This window comes from Centruroides sculpturatus, unplaced genomic scaffold (genome assembly GCF_000671375.1).
Source record: "Centruroides sculpturatus isolate CEXI.00-Female unplaced genomic scaffold, Cexi_2.0 scaffold1261, whole genome shotgun sequence".
Classification (NCBI taxonomy): domain Eukaryota; kingdom Metazoa; phylum Arthropoda; class Arachnida; order Scorpiones; family Buthidae; genus Centruroides; species Centruroides sculpturatus.
Window position 1 is genome coordinate 78,169 of NW_019385587.1, and position 11,381 is coordinate 89,549.

The window sequence follows — 11,381 nt, forward strand, 5'->3', positions numbered from 1 at the left end:
TATATCGCTATTAACCTACTTCGCGTTGAATTTTCCTCCATGTTAAGCCTATCAAATTTTTTTAAAAAATAATAATCGTCGCTATTTTATCGTTAAAAATTAGAAAATTAAGCCTCGTTTAAATACTGGCTCTCTTTCATGGTCGATCCAGTGTTGCCAGCTAAAACACGTAAAAATAAAGTAGCCAAGACAGCCAAATAATGTAGCGCCACATCACTAGCGGACATTTGAATTTGCCGACTAGAACGCAGTCGGTTAACCGAGGTGACGGTTAATCGGGGGTCGGATAATCGATGCTCTACTGTAATCTACTTCTACGGACACTTTCAATTTTTACATAGAATATTTTAAAAAATTACTTCTTTCTCGTGATAAAGTTTTAACACTCATTACTATAATCTAGACATTAAGACATTAATAATAATAATAATAGGAAGATTAAAGGATTAACATTATTTTTCTACTATTCCAAAGGACTTATCAAACCATAGTTATTTAATTTGAAAGTCGAATGAGATTTATTTATTAAAATATGTGCATTTTGGTTCATCAATACCATTCATCAGTTGTTTGTTTTTCTGTTCTAATAGAGGGGGAAGTGGTTTTTAACTCTTCCTTATATTAAAAACAGTAACAACACTTCAACGAAAACTCGAACATTAAATAGAACGTGCTCAGTAATAAATTACACAATAACCAAACACTCTTTTTTCGTTGCAGAGAAAGTTTATTTAAACAAACGTTTTCGACCTATTCCATAGGTCATCGTCAGGTTGAAAACGGACAATTGAAACATTTCCGTTCCACAAGATCGAATACAAATATTTAAATTTCAAAAAAAATCTGACAACAGATAAAAAAACATACGAGTAATTTATAAAAATATACATAATAAAAAAACAGTGTTTTTATTCTTTGCTTTTTTATTATATATATTTTTATACATTACTCGTATGTTTTTTTAATCCGTTGTCAATTTTTTTTTTTTTGAAATTTAAATATTTGTATTCGATCCTGTGGAACGGGAATGTTCCAATTGTCCGTTTTCAACCTGACGATGGCCTATGGAATAGGTCGAAAACTTTTGTTTTAAATAAACTTTCTGGGCAACGAAAAAGGTATTTGGTTATTGTCTAATCTTTTGCTGAGCACATTCTATTTAATGCTATTATGGTAGCATCGGTTGAACATTACAGGGAGTTAACGATTAAGCTGGTCAAGGCTAATTGCAAGTTGGAGTTTTTAAGGGAATGTTTGAAAAACAAAGTTTTTCCCATGTGAATTTATAGAATCAGTGTCCTAAAGGAATGCCTTACACTGAAAGTTACGTTTTGTCTGGCATGCCTTTGAAAGTCTATCAGAATAGTGAAAAACAAAAAATATGGACTCTTGCATGAGCTTATCGACTTTGAAAATAATATATATAATGATGATCCAGAAAAGTTAATGGAAATTAACAAAGGAGTAGTTGGACTAACAAACTTCATAAGAATTTAACAAAAAAGTATGTTAAGAAAATGAAATGGATTATCGGTAAGCAAGCAACAAGAAAGAATAAGAGGAACCTTGCAACATTTGTTATGTAGGACCAAATAGATGTACCAGCTAAGATTAAGGAAGTTCTAGAAAAAGGCCTGAATTTCATCCCGGAGAATCCAGGAAGTTGGGAAACCTCAATTCAAGAGATTGAAAGAGGAATTAGTTGGACTAGATTCATTAGAAAATGATTATTTTAGATGGAAAACGGTCATTAAAAACCAAGAGCATTGGAAGGTAGGAGGATCTAAGAACAATGACATTCAGATTACTAAGCATTGGCTGAACGTCAATGGTAACAAGAGCGGACAAAAATAAACATGTGGTGATCATGAAAAGAGAAACTTACAACAAAGCGATAGAAGATTACATCAAAAAAAATGGAATGTAAAAAGGTAAACGTTAAAATCATCGAGACCATTGATAGAAGGGTCAAAAAGCTAGAAGAAACAAAGCTTTCTACTGTTTTACCTTTTCTTAAGAAGTGCTGAAAATCAAGGCTTGGTATTCCAAGATTGTTTACATTCGCTAAAACACACAACAAAGGTAAAGTGGAAAAATGCAGGGAACCGACTTTTGTCTTATAAAAAAGATTACACAAGTTTATCTCCTCCCAGCTTGATAGCAATGTACTAGTGGCACAAGATCCTGGCACTGTGGTCAAAGAAATACAAGGCATATCATTAATGGAAGAGGAAGTAGGAACAGTATTGGATTATGAGAGCTTGTATCCTTCCATAAAAATAGAATCATGCAAGGAAGCACTACTTGAATTCTTGTTCAACAAGAATCCTGAATTGATATTTTACGACGACGAAGTAGTAGAACTGGCTAACCTGATATACTACGAATCTTTCTTCAGCTATGACGGTCAAAGATATAGACAGAAAAGGGGAAGTCCGATCTCAGGAATACTATGTGAATTGGTTGTTAGAAAACTGGAGAAAAGAGTTTTATATGACTTCCGAAAAGATATAGTATATTTTAAAAGATATGTGGATGACATCTTTATATTATGGAATAATCATAGGATAAATTAATTCATTGAAAGGAGTAATCGTAACAATGACAGCCTAAAACTGAAATTAGAACAGAAAAGCTCCGTAATAGCACATTTTTTTAGACATCAACATCCAAGTCAAAAATGGGCATTTATCCACCAGTGTTTACATTAAACAAATGCACAGTCCGCTTTACATCCCCTCGCAATCAAATGATCCATACCATTAAAGATGGCAGCATTCTGAGCTCTAATCAGAAGGGCCTTTCTATATTGTGACAACATTATGGACAGAGCAAAGGAAATCCACAGAATTCTACAAGTAGCCGAAGCCATAGGGTACAAAAAAGACACAATAACAGGAATTGTTAGAAGATGCGAAATGAGCATAACAAGGGACTCAAAATAATGTCCCAGTAAAATCACAAAATTCATTTATAACAGAAATACAAAAGGCATTATAAAAGAAATTGCGGACTGCAAAGAATCAACAATAATTCTAAAAAGAGCTCCGAACCTGTATAAAATTTTAAGAAATGGCAAGGATAGCATTAAGAAGGAAGAAAAAGCAGGTGTGTATAAGATTCCATATGAAAACGCACAGCTGGGAATTAGGAAAGAATATATTGGCATTACAAGGAATTTTGGAGTAAAACTCAAGGAACACAAGTATAACATCAGAAAAGGTTCCAACGCAACAGTACTTTCCCAGATGGCTCAGACCCAAGGCTCAGTAGTTAAATGGGATGAAATGGACATTATCAAACCTGTGAGCTCCCCTAAATTAGTAAAGACAACTGAAAAAATAGAGATTTATAAGAGAAAACTAGAAGAGGCATTTATAAATGCGAGGGACACAGAAGGCCTACCATCAGCCTGGAAGTATATCGTTAAAAAGTCTACCAGGAACTCATAATTTACATGTTAATTTTTAATGTTCAAAGTAGTATTAGTTGATAGTTATATTAAGTAGTATTTCTAAGTTTGTTTTTACTCTTTGCCTTTTTATTATATATATTTTTATACATTACTCATAAGTTTTTTTTAATCCATTGTCGGTTTTTTTTTAAATTTAAATATTTGTATTCAATCTTGTGGAACAGAAATGTTCCAATTGTCCATTTTCAACCTGACGATGGCCTATGGAATAGGTCGAAAACATTTGTTTTAAATAAACTTTCTCGGCAACGAAAAAGGTGTTTGGTTATTGTCAAAAACTCGAACGTTTTCAGCCTTCACCAAGGCCTGCCTCAGGATTTTTAACGAAATGGAGTTTCCGAAGTTGAATGTCAGAACAATGTTGTTCGAAAAATCGCTTTTTAAAAGCTCGAATATCTCATCACACGAGGCAAATTTGTACGGTTGTTTGACTATAAACCGTAAAAATGTGATCGTGTGATCCATACCAATTTTTTTAAGCTGTATATATTGTATAAGATGAAATTATAATGGGTTAACATTGCTCAACTCTTTCATACATGTACTGTATTTCCATATATGCGCCACTGTATTGCAGTCCTTAAAGTTAATACAATTGCTGGTTAGGCTGGCTTTATATATTTCCAATGCCTCCAGGCTATGAATTTATTTGAAAGGCCTGCATGATTAACTTGGCATTCTGGAGGTCCGCGTGTACTTCGGGTGAGTGGCATATATGGACAAGGTGGTGGTATGACTGTTGTTCACAAGGTCGTATCGATGTTCACATACCCTCTTACGTATTGATCATTTGGTTGAGCCAATATAGAATAAGTCCTTTTGGAATCTATCATCTCTTAGAGGTATAGGGTACACTTCTGGGGCTCTGGTTTGATCCATTTTATCTTTTGCATTGCCTAGCAACTTGTATACCAGATCTCCTGTATGTGACTTCTGTACCACTCTGGCCTGCAATCTCCTTGTATAAGGATTTCAAATGTTGATTGAACAGTACTGTGTGTGCCTGGAGCCTGTGATGCATTGTTCATTTGTTAGAAGCAGACTGGGTGTTGGGACCGTTGTGTGCAGCAAATTGGTTGGTGTAGGCGCAGGCTAATCCATGTACTAGATCTCTTCTAGATATTAGGTCTAGAATCTAAAGTGAACTACTATAATGGTATAATTTACATTCAACTGTATTGTAGCTAAAAAATTGCCATGATTCAGAATTTCATTATCCAGAGTGTAGTCCATTTCATTTTTGTGATCTCTAAAGTTCTTGCTTGCCTAACAACTTTATGATTTATATAATCCTTATGACCAATATTCCTCTGCTTCAATACTTCTTACTTTTTAATTATATTTTTTTTTTTGCATTTTCATTAAAGTGCCATCATTAACCACACTGATAAATTTCTGATGTGTGTTGATTGTCAATTCATGTAAAGTCCAGCTCTGTATACTCTGTCCAGCTCTTAATATACCTGTAGTCATTAAAGCTACATACATGCTTATAGCTGAAAATTATAATGTTTCACCTTGTGAGAAATTTGAAAAAGTAGAGATTAGTTCAAAGTTTGATATACTATAAAATCATTTATTATAACTGAACATTGTGAACATTTATATATTTCTCTCCATACAAGTTATTCCGATATTTTCAGTCTCGTGTATAATTTTTATATTACTGTGGAGAAATTTGGGGTGTTCTTTTGAAAATAAAACAAAATGCCTCTGCTTTTTTAAAATACATTTGTATTTGGACATACAGCAAGATGTGTGTTAAGAAGAATGAAGAAATTCAGCAATTGCTACAAATTTTGATATTATTTTTATTATTCCACTCTATACAGTGAAAGGTTTAGTACATTTTTTTAGTTTGTAAAACACTCAAACTCTTGTTTTGGTATTATTATTGATACCATATTCTTATCTATAATGCTGGTTTTTTTAAATAAAAACTCAAGTTTGGTTTCTTTAAAATTTTAGACCAGATTTATAAAAATCCACATCAACAGCAGACGTGAAATTCAACATAATGTCTTTTATCTCCATTGAAAGTGGGTTTTCTGCAGCAGCAATTGGTTTCATCTTCAAAAACAGCCACTAAATCTGGCTGTCAAACTCTAAATTTTTGAGTGCTGTTGCATCAGTGACTTGTTCTGGAACAAGATGGTCATGATCTGATTCTTGTGACACCTTTGTGTATTGCTTCCTGTTTTCTGTTCTGCTTTCTCTACCAAATTTTGTATTATTTTGAAGTCTTTTCATTTTTGCAAGAATAAGGCTATTGTCAGAAATTGGTTCATCAGTAGACATGCAATTCGTTCAAGACTGCATACTATTAATACCAAAAGACTTACTAAGACACCTTATGAACTTGCAGCCGAAGTTTATTACTTCCAAATGTTTTCGGTCATGTTAAATGACCTTTCTCAAGAAAAAGAAATAAGAGAAAGCAAAATAAATTGATCCTCCAGCATATTTAGTCTTTTTGTATTGTAATGCCATATCTTCCTGGTAAATAAAACCATCTTCTCATAATTATATAAAAGATAATATCATAAATGTTATTTCATTACATTAAGATAGCGAATGTAACATGAACTACAGATAAAACCCTTACCATAGAAAATTGCAGAAATTCATGACAACAGGACTGCATGGCAACCACATTTGCTTCCATTAAGAGAGAGGCCAGTCACATAATGAAATCCACCAGTTCAATTGGCTAGTGGAAATACAACAAATTAGCACAAAAGAAATTGGAGTTTTGGAGATAAGACAAAATTGCATAACCATTTACTCCTTTTGTATTAGCTTTCTTATTTTGACTGCAAAGAAACATGGATGCTGTTGCTGCCACAATCTCAGCTAAATAACTCATTTTCTCACAAAAGTGGAGATAAAAATATAATTCTCAGCTGTTTGAAGTGTTGGGAGACTCAAAGATCAAACAATATAAGCACCTATTTTCTTGGAAGCAATCATTCATAGTTTTCCTCTTATACAAAAGAGCTTAAAGTGGCTGAAATGGATGCTCAGTAAACAAACTGTTTAAGAATTGTTCATGATAGATATTCAAAGATTCCAGCAGTTGCTCTTTTATTTTGTGTAGATTCATTTATAGATGTGCTTCAGAAACCAAGTCATTTATACCTGACTATATAACCAAGCCATTTATTTCTTGTAACTAGTTAAAGTTGTGTTCAGATGTTGCAACTATAGATAGTATGGATGCTGGAACAATGAAACCAGAAGAGGTACTGGTCATGGGTTGATGAATAAAGGATGCTATTGTATTTGTCTCTTAAATTCAAAGTAGCTCTTTTCTGTACTTATAGTGATGATGCAATGACTTGAGTTACAAGTGTTGTTTCTTGCTTCTTGATTTTTGTTGTGGACCTGTACTATATTTTGATTTGGATGATGGTCGTGGTACTATAAAATCTAATAGACCTACATCACTTGGCTGATTATGCCTTTTAGCTGGGATTCAGGTGTTGTGCTGCATAGTGTCAAATTTGCCACTTTGCAATATTTTTATTAAAGTAATGATAAAACTAGTCCATTTTATTTAGACATTCAGCATGAAATTGAATCACAAAGCATGCTTCAGGACAAACAACAGAATGTTGAGCTCCCGTCAATAGGAGTTCCATGAACTACAGATCTAGGGATGTCATGATGTCACACAGGAAGTTTGGACAGGAAAGCAGGAAGTGACATTGAGAACCAAAGGTAGTTTTCATGCAATGCTACCCACTGTTTCCTGATTAGGGATTTGTTTTTTTGGGTGACCCTTTTTTTTCACTTTGAACCTTGTTCAGTGGACTAAAGATAAAAAATTCTGACATGTCATAACATGTGATTATGTTATTTGGTATTATTCGTTAGGAATCATTTTTTATTTCTAAATGACAGTGTAACATGTAACTTTTGCTTTCTAGACTCCAAACTGGTAAGGTAAGGTTACCAGCACCTGCATTAATTAGTAGGTAAAACTGGTGGCAGATTTTTTTTTTGCCACTTCAAATTGGCATTGGGTTTTTTCTCAGAGCCTAATAATACCCAATGAAACCCAGGGGATTTCTAGCTAAGCTTACAATAGTAAAGATCCAAGCCGATATAACGTATGCATTGACCTCATGTAATTGAAATCAATTATTTTTTCAGTTTATTATATTTTTAAATATTAAGTATCCTGAAACTGATTTTATTAAAATAGTAATACAATGTAAGTTTTAGTTGCATACAGTAATTATATTGAATATTCTTTTTATATTTTCATACTACTACCAGTCATTAGCATTTTTAACATATTATCTAATGTTTAAGGGGCCCCCTTGCCATTGGGTAAACTATCCTGGCCAGTCTGCTACTGTACAGAGACAAATTCTTATGGCTACTAAATTGTGATCATGTTTCCATCCCTGCAGTACACAAAACACTGTGGTAGGAGAGCTTATTTATCAATCAACTCTTGTATATAACATCTAACTTTTTCCTACTTTAACAATTATTATGAAGTAACATTTTTTAAACTTGTATCAACATTAAAATACTCTAAAGAAATTTGTTTTCCCAATATAAGTTCAAATACAATGTTTTTCTGGCAGCATTTTAAAATTATTCTGGTTTTAAAGGACTTTCTGGTCTATGAGAAAAAGCAAAGTACTAATTACTTATCTATTTTAATATATCAATGCACTTTGATTAAATATTATCATTAACACTATTTTTATTAAACTAAAGTGAGTTCATTTTGATAGAAGTTTCAAATCTACAAGGAAAAAAGAAATTGGTTTTATTTTTTTCCGGGCTATAGTATCATAGTGCTTTTTGACACATTTTCCGTGGAATATGCACCTTTGCAATCATTTTTGCTAGTCCCAAAAGACATATCCTAGCCCATCTCTTTATGTTTTTTAGAATTGGCTCCAAAGCTTTGACAATTGCAGTCACAGATGGGAATGCATTCATTATAATTTAAATTTTAGTATTAGTAATACGAAAGTCACAGGATGCCAAACTTTGGCTGTACCAATACAGGTTCCATGAAATATTTTTCTTGGCCTATATTAGTAACATATAAACAAACATTGTCATAGTGCAACCAATAGTGGTCATTGGCAAGGAGATTGGGATATTTTCTGTATTTGTTCCAATAATGTATAATACTGATAATTATAGATTATTGTGTAACATACAAATAACACCTTATCCTAGCCGAGAAAATATTTATGTCATAAAAACAAACGTTTTCAGCCTGATTCACAGGACATCATCAGGTTGTGAATGAAATTAGAACTAAAGTATTCCAAAATAGAATATAAATTCAAAAAATTAAATAACTAACGGAATAAAATTAAATAAATTAAAATAAAACAAAAATTAATCATGTGAAAAATATAAAATAAGAATATAACATTGTTTACTAACAATATCTCTAATAAAATTAAAATTACTAATTTAATTAGTTGGAGTTCTTAGTAAATTTTTTAATCATAAACTTCCATGCAGAGGGAAGACTTTCTGCATCCCTCGCATTCAAACATCCTTCATGTAGTTTACTTTTATAAATCTGGATCTTTTCTGCCGTCATTGCCAAAGATGGGGAATATACAGGTTTGATGATGGCTGCATCATTCCATTTGACTACAGAGTCTTGCATCTGTGCTATTTGTGATAGAATTGTTGCATTGGACTCTTTTTCTTATACTACAGGTATACCTCGACTTATGTCGTTCCCAAGTATATGTCGTTTGTCAAAAAAGTATATGGAAAAATAAAAATCAAGTTTAAGTCATTTTATTAGACTTTACGTCTGTCCGCCACAAATATTGAAGTCGTAATATCACTAGAAAAACGTTTAAAGCACATAAAATCATATTAAAATATATACATTTACAAGTACAGCTGTCCCTTGATAATCCGACAGGTATGGGACCAAAGGGGTGTCGGATTACTGAAAGTGATTACATATTTGGCATTGTTTTGCTAGCAGTAGCCTACAATATTCCCTACTCCAACTGTTCGAACAGAACTGCTCATGGAAAACACACGAAATGTGTGTCATCTTGTAAGAATTGGGTGGGGAGATTCACGTCGCAACATGCTTCTGTGCAAGCAGACACGTAATGCGGACGGGTACCTTGACGGGAGGTGTGTCGGACTACTGAGCATGTCGGATTACAAAACGTCGGACTATCAAGGGACAGCTGTATGTACTGTATTTACAGTACCTGAATTCATAAATTTAGATTACTTTTTTCTGTACTATATTAAAAACTAAAATTTATTTGTTTGTAAGCTTAAAATAGATCCTTATTAACCATATATTATTAAAAATGCATTAATAAATAAAATACAGAACCGGGAATGGTAATTTATGGTTTAGCCTAATGACAAGTAGATTCGACTTATGTCATCTCTCCTGGAACCAATTACCGACGTAAGGCGAGGTATACCTGTATATTTATGTTCTTTGAGTCTAATTCCTAAACTTCTCACGGTTACTCCGACATAATCTTTTTTAATATCCAATTGCTTATTTTCGTATGGAATTCTGTAAACTCCCAGTTTTTTTTCTGATTTTATGCTATTTTTATCGTTTCTGAGGATTTTATATAAATTTGGGGCCCGTTTTATAAGCATTCTGGAACCTTTCTCGTCTGCAACTTCCTTCATAACGTTATTCATATTTTCATTATAGGTAACCTTCACGACTCCAGTGGGACACTTTTGCATGACCTTTTTTTGTTGTTCGCTTTGTATTTATTTACCATTCAGTCTGAAAACGTTTGTTTTTACGAGATAAATATTTTCTAGGCAAGGATAAGGTATTATTTGTATGTTATGTTTTGTGGTTTGCTGAGTACTTTCTAATATAGCTTATTGTGTTTTTTATAAACAAAATACAAATTAAGATTTCTTAATATATCTAAAATTTTCATTGAAATTGTAAATTACGTTACCGAATAAGTTATGTGCTCAAACTTACTGGTGTCTGAGGCTGAATCAGTGGTTGAGGCGTGAGTCCAGTGCTACTTGTGAAAGGTTGAATAACACTAACTGCAGTTCTTTGCTGTTGATCATTTGACTGTTGTTGATCTTGTACTTGGGCAGAAAGGGGAGACTGTTGGATTTGTCTCTGAAGTTGTTGCATGTGCTGTTCCTCTATAGGATCAACCGATAGCGGTGTTCCTAAATTTAAATTAAACGACGGACTAGAAATATCCATTGTTAACGCTCTTCGGTTAAACCTTCTAAGCGACAAAAGTTTTTTTCAATATATAATAAAAACAATTAACAGTTTCTTGAGAAAACAATCTCTAGTAAGGATCCATATTAAAAATCACAACGTGAATCTCCCTCTAGTGGGAATTTACAAAATAACAGCATACAAAATATTTTTTAAATGTAAAACAAGTATGCATTATTTTATAATAAATATATATTTGATAATTTTNATAATCAAATTTTTTAAATTAATAACTAGTTGAAATTATTATTATTATTTTTTATCTTTTTTAGTTTTACCTGTTATAATTTATAATAAATTTTATATATAATTAAATTAAGACAGGAACTATAAACTTATAAAATTTTTAGAAATTTATTTCAGTAAAATATGGCTTTAAACTTTTTTTGTCTAAATTACTAACTTAAATTTTTTTTTCAACTCTCTGCCTTGTGAGCACTAAGAAGGCCTCTTTTTTGCAAGCCCATTATGGGTTCGGCCAGGCCCACAATGGGGCGGCCGGGTGGTGAGGGACGGGGCCCGATATAACCGAACGGACAACCCCCCGAAATTTGGATTATTTGACCCGTCCGGATTCCATCCGTTAGTCCCCCAGAGTGGTAGGTTGCCACCTTGACCACTTGGTCATCCGTCAACTTAAAATAATTTGTAAGGCATAGTTAA

General features: G+C 32.9%; 1 protein-coding gene across 1 annotated transcript in view; it reads right to left on the bottom strand.

Moving 5' to 3' along the window:
- Positions 1-10,823, bottom strand: part of LOC111640363 (TATA-box-binding protein 1-like) — a 47,488-nt gene extending 36,665 nt beyond the window's left edge. Inside the window, exon 1 of the mRNA XM_023386378.1 lies at positions 10,458-10,823. Within this exon, the coding sequence (XP_023242146.1) occupies positions 10,458-10,697 (240 nt within the window). The 5' untranslated portion in view covers positions 10,698-10,823. The remainder of the gene's footprint in view (positions 1-10,457) is intronic.
- Positions 10,824-11,381: the final 558 nt, after the last annotated feature.